Source organism: Sinocyclocheilus rhinocerous, unplaced genomic scaffold, assembly GCF_001515625.1.
Source record: "Sinocyclocheilus rhinocerous isolate Xijiao unplaced genomic scaffold, SAMN03320098_v1.1 scaffold1812, whole genome shotgun sequence".
In the NCBI taxonomy this organism is placed as follows: Eukaryota; Metazoa; Chordata; class Actinopteri; order Cypriniformes; family Cyprinidae; genus Sinocyclocheilus; species Sinocyclocheilus rhinocerous.
Window position 1 is genome coordinate 365,935 of NW_015670626.1, and position 17,472 is coordinate 383,406.

At 36.8% G+C, this 17,472-nt stretch overlaps 1 protein-coding gene across 1 annotated transcript in view; it reads left to right on the forward strand.

Moving 5' to 3' along the window:
- The window catches only part of stk17a (serine/threonine kinase 17a), a 43,033-nt gene that overhangs the window by 4,752 nt on the left and 20,809 nt on the right, over positions 1-17,472 (forward strand). Inside the window, exon 2 of the mRNA XM_016546267.1 lies at positions 9,798-10,010. Coding sequence (XP_016401753.1) covers positions 9,798-10,010 — 213 coding nt within the window. The remainder of the gene's footprint in view (positions 1-9,797; positions 10,011-17,472) is intronic.

A 17,472-nucleotide genomic window follows, 5' to 3' on the forward strand; every position in this document is an offset into this window, starting at 1 on the left:
TTTTTTTTTTTTTTTGTGATACTTTTTCAGGATTCTTTAATAAATAGTTAGTTAAATAAGTTAAAAAGAACAGCGTTTAATTTACATAAATCCTTTGTAACAATATACACTACATTTTAAGTTCAGTAATTTTTTTTTAATACTTTTATGCAGCAAGGACGTGTTAAATTGAAAAAAAAAAAGTGATAAAGACTTATATTGTTAGAAACAATTTCTATTTTGAATAAATGCTGTTCTTTTTAAACTTTTCCGTGTATATTCTGTGTAATTTTCCATGTTTTCTGAACTACAGCCCAAACTGGGGTAATAGGGTTTGTTTGTAAAGACGTCATATATTTGTCTGCAGTAAGGCATGTCAAGCAAACCAGATCTGTGTTGTGCATAATTACCACCGTTTAACAAAAGCGAGGTGCTGAAAGGACATAGTCAGGTCTAAAAAAAACAGAGTAAATGCTTTCAGATGAGGTAATGCTCTTTCCCTAGATATTTCTGCAGTATCTGTGGCCCCTCGCTCCGCTCCGTGCCTGGGTCACATGTCAGAGTTCATTATTCCTCCATGTCCCAGACACAGAACAAACAGGCCTCCGCTTTCACTCCAGCAGCCTTTTTCACCCTTCTGTGAACGTGCGTGCGCTGATGGGACTTTTTAGTCATATGTTGTTTTCATTCCCTGCCTTTAAGAGCTTTAGCTCCTGTCCGAGGCTAATTACCTGCGCTCTCTCTAGATGCCTGTTGCTGATTAATGCAGCACAGAAAAGCAGCACTGTACCCTGAGAAACTGAGCAAAAGCTGATGTTTAGCTAAAGTACACACTTGCTCACTTGGCAGAAAATAAAGTGCTGCTGCCCTCATATAACACATTCATGTAACGTGGCAGAAAGTACACGGGGAAAAAATTGTTTTAAGCCTTTTTCACCGCGGTTTTTTTAAGGGCAGTAAGGCAGCTATGATGTCCTAGTCCATCCCAGACTTACTTTGCTCTTTAAAACTGTCACTCATGATGAGAAGCGGCCTGCGGTGATGTTCCCACTGACAGTGATTTGAAGACACAAAGCGACCGGAAATCATTCATTTTCAATGAGAGTTGCCAGATTGAGGCAACATGAGTGACAGAAACCACTGGGGATGCGACAGAGTGCAGAGATCAAACTGTGGAAATGCAAACACGATGCAGAGACTAGGGCTGAACGGAAGAAAAGACATTGTGATATTTATTGAAATAGGAAGTAATCCGGGATTTTTGGTCCGATGTCTTGAATAGCTGTCTTTGAAAAGTAAAATTAATAATACTAGAATGATTGGGGTGATTTTGGTGGGGACTGAATCTGCACTGAAAATAAAATAAACTATAATTGTTATTTATTGTTTATTATTATTTTATTTATTTATTAGTGCTGTCAAATGATTAATTGCATCCACAATAAAAGTTTTTGTTTACATAGTATATGTGTGTGTACTGTGTATATTTATTATGTATATATAAATACACACACATGCATGTATTCAAGAAAAATGTTTTGTTTATATTATAAAATATTTATACATATATGTATGTATGTGTGTAAATATTTGCAAAATATATACATGAATGTTTGTGTATTTTTTATTCATAATAAATACACAGTACACAAATATATATTTTGTAAACAAAAACTTTTTTTGGATGCAATTAATCGCGATTTGACAGCACTATTATTCATTTATACCGATACCGATATTAGGGAGTAAAAAAAGGCCGATATCGATATATCGGCCGATATTCTTTGTGTAAATTATAGTACAGTACCAGTCAAAAGTTTGGACACTTTCCCATTCGTGTGTCCAAACATTTGACTGGTACTATATGCCTATATAGAATACAGTATATACATAAAACAGAATATACAGCAACCCTCTACATTGCGAGTAAATCACTCGCATATGCGACTAAATCTTCACTCTGGCGACTCCTATCGATGCGGGGGTGGTCTCATTCGAAAGAGGGCCTTGAGACATACACTCAATTCACGTTCGAGAGGGTTCCTCGAGCTGAAGGGATCCGAAAGTCTTAAAATCTTCCCCAAGTTTTACTTTATCATCACAATCTGGCAACCATCTGCTCTCTCTACACTACAGAAAAAGTGCTGATGATCTGAAAACATAGACCAAGATATTCTGCTCACGTGAAAGTGTAAGCCATATGTGTTCATTCATCACAAGGCTGGAAGCTGCGACTAAATCTGCCATCAAACCTTCTCATTGACAAACTGTAATAAATCCAAACATGATCTTGTTGTTGTTTTAATAGAAAGACATTAATATACCACTGCAAGGGCTGTATAGCTAAAATAATACTTGACAAATGTCGAGTATACGACTGAAATCTAGTGCAGTCACAACTAGACTCCATATTTTAATTCAACATCATCATCTATATTCTTTATTCCGTGAATTCAGTGTCTGGTTTTAGTTAGACAAGCATGAATGCATTTAAAACCCTCTTATTTGGACAAACTACTTGTGTTCACAGTCTCAGAATTTCTGATTAACTTTCCTGCGAGCTGGCCGACTGCTGACCATATAAACCTCGTACTCAGACAGACCATCTGCTCTTGATATGGCCACTATTTCACATAAACCGTGACCCTGCCGTCAACCCTAGACCTGCACACATGAAAGCCATTGCGCTCGGGTGTTGTCTGTGAGTCCAGAGGCTCTGGAAATGTGCTGACATGGCTGCAGAAAGAGACTCCAAATCACAGTCTGTCCTTCCAGCAGCTTCAGAACTCAAAGGCCCTCGTCTTGGGTTAACCACACAGCTTTTTGAATTCCATACAATAATAGAAGTCATATTTGACAAAACATCTGCACCACATCATGGCAAGTGTGACCTGAAAATTGATCGTCTGTAAAATTTCATTTGTAAATCATCTGCTCATATTGCAAACTGTTGTAGTGATTAGTTACAGATAGGACTGGGCGATATGGACAAAAAAAGTATCATGATACAATTTTTTTCATATCAGTCGATATTAGGGATGCACCCAGTGGTGGCTGGTCAATAGGGGGCCCTGGGGTGCCTTCACGTTAGCCAGGGAAGAAGCCTTCTTCAACATGTTAAATATATATTGCAAAATAATTACGAAATCACAAAATGCTTCAGATTGTCTTCGGACAAACCCTCCCGCTTTTGATTTTAGCGAATCAGTATCGTTTTTATATATTTTGGCCTCATGTGATTGGATATCTCTTCCAAGATGAAAGTAAATTCGATTTTATCTTTACAAAAAATCCTTTCACAAGGCATTTAAATGAAGGAAAAAAATACGGATCATGGAGCTTGGACGGAGTTGGCTAGCTGGATGTGATGTAGGTCGTGCCTTTTATTGTTTTCCCTGTTTGTTATTTCAAAGTCCTGTCACCGAAGCATTGTGGACAGCGACACCGAAAGAAACTGAAACAACGTAGTTTAACTTGAGGCGATCATCGCGGTCCAAGCACAATGGCTTGTGTAGATTATATAGTTAGAGTCCTTATGGAAGTATTATTATATTAAAATAGATAAATAATATAGTGTTCCTTCTTCAATTGGACATACAGTCAGTCATGTCTGACAACTTGACAAATATGTTGTCAATACCATTAAAATGAAGAAGGTCTGTAAGTATTTAGATTACAGTTTTTGCATGCTTATTATATTAGGCTTTATTAAACTTTATGAAAATATAATGAATTTTTTTCTTACTACAAGTCAATTTATTACCGTTTTCACAGTCTTTAAACAGATCTTAAATGATTTGCTATCCTGTGGCTCCCTCGTGTGGACAACATTAGTATTATGGCCTTCATCTCTGAATCACATTAATATAAATGGCTGATATTTTTTTGAATGATTACACGTTTAATGATTACTTTACTAACAATACACCCACATTAAACTCAAATTCACTGATTTGTAGGATCTTATTTCATGCTTTAATAGTTGAATTTTGAACTTCCATTTTTTTAGCTAAGCAGTAATGATACATTATTATGTCACTTTTTAAATGGTTATTTAACAATTGCATTCAGTTCTGCTGTCTGCATTAACAGTGTGATTCAGGTTATTTGCGCCCTCCCAAAATGTTTTAGCACTAGCCGCTACTGGATGCACCAATACCATTTTTTCAGAACCAATCCAATCCGATGCCAAAAATTCTGAGTATTGGCCGATTTTTTAAAAAATCCGTGTAGAATTTGGCTCTCATTGGCTATCACGGGTGCCCGATCAAGTGTCGTAAATATCAAACATGTTTGATGCGATTTGAGTTTGGGGACGCTCCGCCTTGATCGGAAGCAGTTAAATAATTGTAGTGACACCACACAATAGAGGTTTCTTGGACAAAAATATAGTTTGTGACAAGCCTCGAATCAGGCCACGCAAACGTCGTCACTGATCGTTCGGGGTGCAAATCGGCCTTAAAATCTTCAAGTGTGTGGCCAGCCTTAGTTACTTTTTTAGGGAGTAACGCGATATTGTAATGCATTACTTTTAAAATTAACTTTCACCAACACCGGTAAATGCACCATCCTATCAAGGGAAAAATATGTCGTGATAATTATCCTTATTGATTTATCGCCCAGCCCTAGTTACAGACTCATGCGATATCCATGCTTTGGCTGGAGTCCTCTGGAGTGGCAGGTATTATGTGAGGAGATTAGAGTTTCTTTATCACATTCCCTCATGGCATTCGTATCTTGAGCAGCAGGACCAGATTAACGCGACACCATGGAAATGAAGGTATGCCAAAGCCGCGCAGTCAAGGGCAGTTAAAGCCTATTAGGTTTTCAAAGGAGCGGAAGGTGCTTTAGTGTTTCTGAATCAGTCTCAGAGCGATTATGAGACCGTTGGGATTTTATGAATGCTGGCATGTGGCTCAATCACCAGCAACCTGTATCTGCAAGTTTGTATTTTTATTTTTCTCATCGCTAGTCATACCATCTACCTAGTAGTTAGGCAGCTAACTTATATTCTAGGGATGCACGATATACTATATTGTTGACTGATATTGGATATTGCATGCCAAAATTCAATTTGGCGATATGTCAGTAACATCAAACCTCATTGGTTGTTGCATGATGTCAGTCATATGACACGCAGGAACAAATGAGGGTTGATACCATTTCAATAAATTATATTTAAACAGATATTCACATAGAAAACAGCGGTTTTAAATTGGAACAATATTTCGCAATTTTACTGTTTTTATTTATTTTTGATCAAATAAATGCAGCCTTAGTGAGCAGAAGAGATGACTTTCAAAAATATATTTTTTAAAATCTTGCGCTACCGTTATGTCATTTTCAGAGCCTGAAAATTTTGGACTGCACTGACTCTTACTGAATGGATAGAAAACAGCTGAAAGATTCTTCTTCCCCTTTAATGAGATTCTGTAATTGATTTTGAATCAATCACTGATCCTTTCCTGGACTTTCACAGCAGAATCTTGTAGGGCTGGGTAAAAAATATCGATATCTCTATTTTAATCGATTCTCATTTTTACAGAACGAATTGAATAGAAATATTATGTAATTATAACTTTATTATTATATAAACTTAATTAAGTGTCATTTTAGCAGTTGTGTAGCCTACAAATCAGTTTTAACCTTCAATATTATAGTAATGTAGCTAGTACCAACTGACTCTCATATCCAAAATAATCGATATTGAATAGAATTTAATCGAATTGGTAATCGAATCGAATCGCAAGCTTGTGAATGAGAATCGAATCGTGAAATTTGTGTCAAAACCCAGCCCTAGAATCTTGATTGTTCCATGGTTCACATGTTAGACGGTTTTGTTTGCATATCATTTGACCAAATGAAAATCTTCCTGTCGAGAAGAAACCCATTACAGAGCTGCTTAACTTTACAGCCAGATTTTATTGGGCCAGCTCAGAACAGGACATTTGTTTTCCACTTCCCCATTAATCTCCACATTTTTTGAAGAATGGAGGAAGGCAGTCCCAGCTGTGTGTAGTAAATCTGAGGAGATCTGGACAGAATGGTGATGGAAATAAAGAAAACTTCCTTTTCTAAACCTGTGACTCTCACATGAGCTGGTCAACCCAGCCATTTTAGTTTACTTTACAGGTCTGAGTTCAGGGATACAAGCCAATTAAAACAAAAGAGTAGTTTTCTTCATCTGTCCTTTGAATTCATCAGATGCCATGCTTCGGGCTGAATGTGAGAGAACGTTGCACAGGTTTTCACAAGGAATGCGGAAAGTTGTTTTCTATCCGTTTCCATATTCCTGCATGGATTCGAGTTTGCCAGCAGAGCATGCATGCATCCATTGAAATTACCAACACGGATGCTTTTAGCAGATCCACCTTGCTTTCACTTTGGCTTATGCTCAAGATGTTCTGCTGATCTTGCAGTACTTTTTTTTTGCAGACGCTGTTAACGGTGCGTTTGAGACCTCACCTGCTGCATTTAAATCACTCTTGAATCTGTTTTAGGATGTGTCTAGGCGCTCTTTAGTAGGGGGGTGCACAAATAGTTGAATATTCAAATATTCGATATGCAATTATTATTTGAAAAATAAAAACACTAATCAAATTTTACTACGTGTTGCTTTGCTGGCCGTAAATGCAGGGAATTCATGATTAATCCCAAGCACTCAAACTAAAAGTCAGCTATAACTAAATGCACTAGGTGGCACTGTGGAGCGTGTTAACAAGTTGATTGTATTTGATCACAGAATGATGTCGTCTGCCGCGTGAAGATTGGAATTACTTTGATCTAAATGATCTTACAAATCTGAATTACTTCTGATCAAATGAATCAGTGAATCTGAGTGATCATAATATCACCAACTCAATGAGAATCACATGAAATCCAGACAGCAGTAACTGAGGAAAGACAGCTGTCCATCACTGCATTCATACTGCAGATCATTCAACAGCCAAATGATCTGGAGACATGCGCTTTCTTTAAGTTTCCTGGAGTGAGAGCGCTTTAAGAACAGAAAACACACAGCGCTGCAAGAAACTCTGCTCAGCACCGCGTTATCTTTGTGTCTCTGGAACATCTGTGTCGCCGCGCGTTCTTACTGTTATCAGACTGAGGAGCCGACTTTCACCCGAGCATGTGGATATTATTGTTTTTCTCAACATTAACATGTGAATAATGATATTATTAAACACGATAAACATAGGCCGACTCAAGTGTATGTACGTTCTGCATGCAAGTGTGCTCCGCTTGAGCTTGAATGCTTTTAAATCTATTTAGTTTACACATGTTTTCAACTAAAAGTAACATATAACGTAACGTTGTTGTAGAACATTGCTGTGTGTATAATGCCTAATCATAAGCTTGTTTGGAAATGGTGACAAAAACATGATTATTAAAAAATAACGTCCTTCTCGTTAAATGCCATTTAAGTAAACAAATATTCGTTTTTATGAGCCCAGATATACAATATTTTTGAAAAATGCCCATCTCTACTCTTTAGTCAGCCGCCTTTTTGTCAAACATGACATTCAGATTATCATAAATTAAGAATTTAGTTTGAAATTGCTTTATTACAGTTCAGTTTATTTAAAATATTTATGTAAATCTAATAATAATAATATTTGTCTTTAATTTTTATAATAATAATAATAGTAGTGGAGTCAAATGTATTCATTATTATTATTATTGTTGTTGTTGTTGTTGTTGTTGTTGTAATAAGACATTTGCCTTTGTTATTATTATTAATTATATTTTATTATTTTATAATAACAATGAAAATAAGACTAATATTAAGACTAATATTATTATTATTGTTGTAATGTAATAAGACATTTGTCTTTATTATTATTATTATTATTATTATTATTATTATTATTATTAATTTTATTTTGATTATTATTATTATTATTATTATTATTATTATTATTATTATTAAATATTAAGACTAATATTATTATTATTGTTGTAATGTAATAAGACATTTGTCTTTATTATTATTATTATTTATTTTATTTTGTTATTGTTTTATAATAAAAACAAAAGAATAATAATAATAATAATAATAATGTTTTTGCCATTCTGATTTCACTGTGCACATTTTTCAGTACAGAGTAGTTCAGGTTGGGGTGAGGGAGGACAAGAGTTTGGAATTGAGTAAATAAAGAATTCTCTCTCTTGTCTTTGGCTGATTTGAATTAAATAGCAATTAAATCACTCACTTTTCTTTTTCTTTCTTTTTTTTGCCAAAATGACTCTGTTTGAATGGTTTGTCATGTCAGCTTCTAGCTGAACCAAAAACGTGGGTTTGAGAATGGGGTTATCTGTTTGTCCATAGTATAAAAGTCCTGCTAGGGCTGGTACAGAAATGACACGGTTCATCCTAAATCTGTGCAATACATCTTCGAGACAGATGTAAGCGAGGACGCGCTGCCTGTGTGACCCAAATCAAAACTCCCTGAGCTGTAGGGAATGTGTTCGCAGCTCAGCGGGACGGTGTCGCTTCAATACACCGCTTTCCTCAAGAATCCCCTCAGGCGACGTGAGTTTCTTCTCATCGTGTTGCCCTGCATCTTTAAGTTCAGCGCTGAAAGTGGGACACAGAGGGTCAGTTTGGGCTTGGCGATGATTTCATCCTGCAAATATGCCGCCGGGACAAAAGCACGTTCAGCCGCGGTGATAACAAGTGTGCCATCTTTAGACACACAGCACCCTCCCCGCTGCACCCTTTCACGTCCCTCAAACCCTCCAGCTCCGGCCTTTCTCTCAATCAAATGAAAAGGGGCCCTGAACAGAGTTGTTTTGTGTGTGTGCTTGTGGCCCACGCTCTTTCATGGCACGCATGGAAATGTGAGCCCTGTTACTACAGTATATCTGAAGCAGATTGGTGCAGTAAAAGCACCTGCATATTCCACTTTGTGCTCGGTTTCTCATTTTCTTGCCACTAAGCATCACTAGTTAGTTTTACATGTAGATGGGCCCCTTTCTAAGTAGCTGGTTCGGAGTTAAATGAATCAGATTTTTGGCGATATGGCCAAACATATTACCACAATATTGTTTTCCCTATCATATGTTATTGATATTTATCACAATATTTATTTAGCATTAATGGGGAAGTAAATGCTTTCCACATGTTTATTAGACATTGAGAATTAATGTAAGTATAACTTTGTTTACAATGAAACTCCAGAGAGTACAGTAGCTGCCTTTCAATTTAAGCCCCCATGAAATCCATTTTATTTCCCTAAATTCTGTTTTCAGTTTTATCTATTTATTTGTTTGTTGGATTCTGTATTTATTTTTGTATTAAATTTGAATTAAATCATTAGTGTCTAATGAAATTAATTAATAAATCTTTAATAACTGAATCAAGCTTTTAAAATGCAATTACATGAAAATGTAAAATTTACAATACAGTTTTTATTTTTCAAACAAGATGCTACACGTTGTATGATATTTCTTAATTTTATATTATATTCCTTATTTTTTATAAATTATTATTATTATTTTATATTATTTTATTCTTATTCCTATTATTACTTTGAAAACTACATTTAGTATACATTAGGAACACATATATTGTAAAATTTCAAGTTAAACCAAACTTTAATTTTGTCTGTTTGTAGTGAAGATCTGTGAGTTTCAGTGTGTGTTTGACGGTAGTTTTTCTCAAAGTAAACGCTGCTGATGTGACTCTCAGAGCAGCTCTGGAGATGAAGTTCATGTCCTCATCATCATCATCATCATCATCATCACAATCTCGATATGTCTGTGAGATATTCTAACTGCTAACAAGCGTTCTTCCTCTGGTTTTCTCTCCCCATCAGAGGTAAGTTTGCAGTGGTGAGGAAGTGTGTGGAGAAGAGCACAGGGAAAACATATGCAGCGAAGTACATGAGGAAGAGGAGGAAGGGCCAGGATTGCAGAACGGAGATCATTCACGAGATCGCTGTGCTGGAGCTGGCAGCGGCCTGTGCACGAGTCGTCAATCTCCACCAGGTCTACGAGACGGCCAGCGAGATGGTGCTCGTTCTGGAATAGTGAGTATCACACATCCAAGGCTTAGTCTCGCTTATTCCACATTCGCTGAATCCAACGCAAAATCACATTATTTTTATCTTTTTGCAATCCTGCATAATTCGTCATTTCGCCGCAAAATAATCACAAAACTTAAGGTCTCACAAAAACCAAATCTAACTGAATTATCCCTAATTTTATTAAAGGTAGAATGGATTATTTGCACGAGGATAGAGATGTCAGTGAGTGTGAAACAAAACGAAACTTCCGGAGTCTCTCATTACGGACCGGCTAATGAATATCCTAATGCATTACACCAGAGCGGGGGTAAATTGTGTTGTAGTCCTTGTAATAAAATACATTCTACTGTTGACCATACCATCCAACATATGTATGCGAGCAGTTAACGATAGCTACTTTATGACATGAGCGAAATAAAGTAAGCAAGGTGATGATTGTTTTATATGGCTGGGTGGTGTGACGATGTAAGTGTCAAATCGACAGAGATTTTGTTTATATCAAGGCTATGTAGCCTATATATCCTCACAGCATTCAGACGGCTACTGTTTAAAGTGATTAACACGTTGGAGCGATTAAGAAACGTGGATGAATGACAAAATAAAAAGTATGAAATGCTTGATAGTAATAAAAAGCACATAATTCCCGTCTTGCCGCGTGCGCTTGCCAAAGTATCCGTCTTGGCGAATATTCATGTAAACACACAGTCGGTTTATGTCTTTAGTGAACAAACCTTTTTGGGGAAAAATAGTTTGGGACGTGTGTCAGCACTGGATCTGCGCACTACTGTAGGTCTGCTAGTGTCGTTAATATTAATGAAACAACAATAACAGCAGCAGCACAAATAAAAATTGCCTAAATTAAGCACCGTTGATCTTTGTTGTACTTATTTGTCCTATTATTGTTTCTTTTCAAAATAAACTTTATGCACTTTGTTTGTTCTTTGTCATGCATGACTGTTATCTAACATAATTTATATAATGGTAAGTGTGCTATCCTAATTATTAAAATAACTTAAAGAAAAATAAAAAAAATCTGTAAATTACCACCACAAAATCAGTCATTTTGATTGCAAAAAAAAATAAAAAATCACGAAATCCTGGAGGGCTGACTTATTCATTCTCCTTCATTACGACTGGTTATTGCCCATTTATCCTAAATATGTTTTATTTTAATTTGGCATTTGCATTATCTTGCATTGGTAACGAGCCTACACACGTGCTCAAGGTTGCGGTTGCCAGATTTCAAGAGTTTAAATCTTTCTCTTAAATGTTATACTTTTTCTGCCCAGTTGTTTACTTAATCTCCCCAACCTGGAAACTAGGATAAAAATCGTCTTCGTTTTAACAAGTAAATATCATTTCTTAAATCCCAACACTGATCTTTTAGGCTATGCTCTTTTCAGTTGATGTGCGAATAAAACTTCACTAAACATTATTTGTGGAGCGTCTCGTATCAAATAATCAGAATAAACTTAGTGTTTTAAATTTGATAAGAAACAAAGTCTCAGCTTTCAAAATGTGATTTCATGAAATTCAAAGTTAATGTGGCATGACAGATTGCTTTATCTGCCTCGGTTCAAACGCCATGCGAACGGATCTCTTCTTTATTAGTAATTATATCTCTATTTCAACAACGGACTGGAGTTGAGGCGTAATTATATCATTAGAAAGTTGATTTGAAAACTTCCTTATATGTAGCTTAAAAGTTTGTATACAGCTCAGTTTTCATTTGGGTGTTGATTTATTGTATCTAAACATGAATGAAAATTGAATTTTAATTGTTAAGCCTCTGTTGTTAATTTACTGTGTTTACATCATTTAGAGAATTTTTTATTGTTGTTGAATCAGTATTGAATCAATTCAAATCTTGTCAATACCAGCCTTACCCATCACAAACATTTAGTTTGTCAATATCAATATATATTGCCCTTGAAATTCACCCAAACATTATTCACTCTCTCTCATGTCATCATGTCTCTCTCAACAAAAATTTAGCTCTCAGATATCTTGTACATATTCAAACATGATGTTTCTCAGCAGGTCTGATCTTGGTGACATCAAAAGTCATTGGCTATCGAGTCTGTTGTATTGTTAGGATCTCATTCAGTCACTGCATTAGTGATTTTGCAGGCTTGTGAGTATAAACTGTGCCTTGCCTTAATCCGTAATCAACGGCCAGGCTCACGTCAGGCTCAAAAATATTGAGGTGAAATCCCATCCTAGCCAATTAAGAAAGTACATCAAGACTGAGCTCAGACCGCAGACCCGAGGTGAAAACCAAAGCGCACTAATCCACCTAGAAACCCCCAAAGCGAAACTGAGCATGCCTCAGTAAGCACTCGCTATTCCAGCAATGATCAGCATACACACACACACACACACACAGAGTCATTGTGGTAATGCATGCATGTGCACTGGCATATTGGGTTTCCCTTGCAGCCAAATGCTGACATTGACATTGAACTTTGGGCTACGGGACAAAGCATTTCCGGACCCTTCTGGTGCTCATCATCTTTACTGTACAGCTGCTGTAGTCCTTCACCCCCCCTTAATGCACTCAATATTAGGGGTATGCAATATTTATCATCTGTGATAAACGATATGTTGTTTTAACGATATGCGAGCTGACGTTATCAAGTAAGTCACTTGCTTTGTAATAAACAAACAAAAACGCGTCTTTAGAGTCCAAAAGCATTCACTGCCTGATGAAGCCTGTTAGAATATAGTTAGAATGCATTTATAATTCAAGTTATGAAAACAAAAATCTCCATGGGTTTTTGTTTCTTATAAGATATGATATAGTTGAGTAATATCACACAAGCAAGAGTGCTGTTTTCCTGAATATTAGCGCGAGTGTGATCACGAATGTGATATTAACTTATACAACAGTTCAAACAACATGAAGTTAATATTGAGTGAGTTACATTTTAGACAAAATATTGTCTTTTTTTTTCTGTTTTGCCAACAAAAATTGTTCCAAACAAAGCCGGAGCAGAACATTTGTGCATCTCTGAGAAACACAGAGGTGTTCCGTTCCTGAATTAATCTGTTTTTGAACGAATCATTTGAGTCAATGATTCAATAATCCATTCATAAAGTCTTGAATGAATTGTTGATGAATGACTCAATGAATCACTCATTAATCACTCATTAAGGGACTTTCCACCACCTACTGACAGTCATTTAGTGCCATGACAGAATAAATGGAAATTGAATTTTAAAGGGGTCATATGATGCTTTTTTGGCTCTGTTGTTAATTTTCTGTATTTGCATCATTTTAGAGATTTTTTTTTTCCATAAGAAAAATTGGAATGTAGCGCAAGTATTTTGAAATGAATCAATATCGAATCAAATCAAACCTAGAAACCTTGTCAATAATACCAGCCCTGCCTATCACAAACATTTAGTTTGTCAATATCAATATACGGTATATTGCGAATGTAATAGTAACTTGTACAACAGTTCAAAAAAACATGAAGTTAAAGCAGCACTATGTAAGTTTTGGCTCTCTAGTGGTTAATAAACAGAACTGCATGCATCCCGCGGAAGAACATTCCAACCGGAGCTACTTCTCTAAGTTTGTCTATGGCGATTCACGCAGGTATGTGTTACTCCGCAGCGGTGACGACCCGACCAGCCTACAATAGTCCAAATATAAGTACTTATTATAAGTGTACCGTAGTGATTCGGAATAAGACAAAAATGTGGTTTGGAAGATGAATTCATGATGTATTCGCTCATTATTTACGTTTTGCAAATTTTGAACACAGAAAAAGTTACATAGTGCTGCTTTAATATGGTTACATTTTACACACAATGTTTTTTTTTCCTGTTTCGCCAACGAAAATGGTTCCAAACAAAGCCGATTCAGAACATTTGTGAAGCTGAGAGAAACTCTGGCATGTTCCGTTCCTGAATTAATTTGTTTTTGAATGAATCAAATGAGTCAGTGATTCAATAATCCATTCATAAGTCAGCCACTTGCTTCATTTTTCATCAGTTTGAATGAATCGTTTGATTAAATGAATCACTCATTAACCTATTATTTAAAAAAAAAAAAAAAAAAAAATCACAAAAAATATCGAGATATAATTTTTTGTCAATATCGCACACCCTACTCAATATCTGTTTGTGTGCAATTCAGCCAATGTTTTCATCCCGTCTGTGGTCATACGCAGCAGATTTGATGTTCTAGAAAGGCCACACTGACAGTTTAATTCATTTGGCATGAAGTGGGTCACACATTTCTGGCTTCCACTCAACCATATCCTCTCCCAGACAATGAGCGCAGATGGGATTCGACTCGGTCTCGTTGGACATTTTGTTTTGATCTAGAGTTTGATGGATCCATCGACTAATAAAATCTGGAGCAGATGATTTGCATTATTTCATTATGGCTCTGCGCTCGTATCTTTCAAAAGATCAAGCGGCAGCTAATTCTTGGGGTTTATTGTGAATGTGAATTGAATCCCTACACGTATGTCAAAGCATTTGGCATCGGAATATAATGCAAATCCTCCAGTATAAAGCGAGTGGACCGTGTTGGTTGGTGCAGCTGCCTCTGTCCCGGTTGACCCGGTTCCCAGTGTCCGGCGTGAATGGACTGACCCTCGCGGCGGGGAGAGGGTCAGCGCAGGAATTTTAATCTGCCCCTCCAAACACACAGAGCCCATAGACTCTTCCCAACCATGGAAACTGACGAGACGCCTGCATTTACAAAGAGTGGTGTTGAGGAAGAGCACGAGAGAAGCCATGAAAGAATCGACTGTGATGAGGAAGAGTTGATTATCTGGCTGTATGCGTGACCGTATCGACGGGTTCGTTGGTAAACACCGATCCCACTTTCCCGCAACTCCCTGCAGGCTGATCTATATCAATCGACTGGGTTTGGACGAGCAGTGAGGTCACTCTCGTTTCCTCTCACCCACCAGCGATAGCATGTGTTCAGATCGCTCATCATCTGCCCACACGGCTGTCCTTCATCAGCAGCTGTCTCTGAACATGCAAGCCAGAGCCTGAATGAAAGAATAGGGGAATTTCCAGAATGCATTCTTAAAAATCAGTCGGGGTTTTCTGCCACTTTTGCCAATATTGTTCAGAATTTATTGCATGCATAACTACGTTTTACAGTTTGTTCATGTACTTTATAAAGCAAGACAGGTGTTATTACTTTCACCTGCTAAGATCATTCTTGCTATTCCCATTGTGCACACATCAAAAGTCCAAATTGTTTTAAACCAAATGCTTATAGTGAGGACATTTTCCCACTGATTAATAAACTAAACAGCAGGGTTATTGATCACACCACCAAATTAATGAATGCTTGAAAATGGTGGATTCATTATTATTCTTAATGGAAAAACACCACAATAAAATAGTATAGAGGCAATCTTGTTTATATTAAACGGAGCAATTTTATTAGCAAAAATATGACGAGGGATGTACAAAGCTGCATGTAACATACAACAAAAATATATTTACCTTGGCCAAAAATTAAGAATTCGTTCCTACGACTGGATTCATTCCCATTTTATTAAATCGTGGCCATTGATTTTCATTTTGATCTCATTCAAATAAGGGAATGAATTAGTACAATGTGGCCATGATTTAATAAAACAAGGGAACTATTCTTAATTCCCTTAATTCCCACAATTTTATTCAAGCGAGGGAACGAGTTAATAAGTCATGGGAACAAATTTTTATTTTGGGGCAACGATATATTTTTCCAGCATATCATGTGCAGGGATCCGTATTTCCACATAACACAAATATACATAAAATATTGTTGGATTTTCCCCTTACTTTTAAACAAATGTTTAGTTTGTGGTTCATTATTATTTTTAAAGAAATCAACAACAATTAAACAATCACATAGGGCCATTAGGCAGATAATAGATTACACCGGCAGATTAGCATCCTAAGACAAGGCCAAGAACCTGCTGCTCAAGCAAATGTTCAACTTTGACCCCAATAACCAGGATAAGCATTTTTTCCAGATGAATTCACCTGGGGTCTATAAACCTGTCCGAAGAGGCCACGTAAGGTCATCATGAGCCAGACTAAATGGATACAGACTTTTAGTAAACGGTGCAAACTAACTAGTCAGACTTGGTTTACAAAATTGATTGCATTAACAAGCTAGTAACCCAACAATGTAGAACCTTTCTGACTCCATAGCCCCCATTATCAAAGACAATATTTAATTTCAAAAGCTTTAAACTTTATTTACGGAGTGGCAGTATAATAACATAATTCAATAAAATAAATAGAAATAATTAAAATAATAAAATTTCAATAACTGAATCATCAGGGTTTACACCAATTAATTTACATGTATTTTTAGTCATTTGTGATTACAGGGTTTTTCAAATAATTGTTTTACCTTACAAATAGCAATTGCTACCAGTTTAATAATTGAAAAGATAATTATTTTACTTCATTTATTCTTTTTTTTAAATCAATTGTTCTTTAGAGCTTTCAATTCATCAAAGAATCCCCCCAAAATATTAAGCAGCACTGTTTTAAACAATAACAATTATCAGAAAGCTTTCTTGATAATTCAGCACCAATTTTTCTGTAAATTGTAACTGACCCCAAACTTTTAAATGGTAGTGTAACTATACAGTTTAAATAATTTTAAATCATCTGAGGTCCGCTTGGAAAGATTATATTCTTTTTGGGTCCTGCATTAGTGTTTAATCTCTCTTTAGGCCTAATTGTTCTTTAATTGCTACCTCTTATTGTCTTAAACCTCAGCCTATTGTTGAGCTCTTATTAGGGGTAAGATCAAAAACATGGTACGGAAGCTGCAAAAGCAGAAGCGTCTCTGAGTAAAGTGCCTGAAATTAGCCCTTTTCTCCCCGTCAGCACTATCTGCTAATAGCGCTCGTTTAAGTGCTCTTTCTGTGGTGGGGAAGTAGAGCGTAATGCATCTCTCTCTCTCTCTCTCTCTGATCTAGCATGTGAAATCCAGAAAGAGCCAGTTGTAGCCGACAGCTTTTTCTTTTCTTTCCATCTTCCCTCGGGCGAGGGATATTTCGGGGCACTGGGACGGTTTAAAGGAGGGGATGTGGTTTTGGATGGGGGTCTGGCTGGAACGATAGAGGACTTATTCATGCTTTGCGGCGTCCGGCCGGCTGTTTGGGGCGAGTTGGGGGCTCGATCGGGCCAGGCTCAAGAACGTGGCCTCATTGTGCCGAGAGCTCCAGCTGAGATTTCATTATGCCAGCGCACTCAGTGTCAGCACATGAGCGGCCGGACCGTGACCGACGGCCCAGAGAGAGATGGAGGGATCGTCCACCGCTCTATGGATTTAAAGGGGTCCTATTATGCTCTTTTACAAAGTCTTGATTTTGTTTTGGGGGTGTACTAGAACAGGCTCTTATGCTTGGTTGTTCGAAAAACACATTATTTTTCACATATTTTACATGATTACAACACCTCTCTCCCCAGTCTGGCATGAACG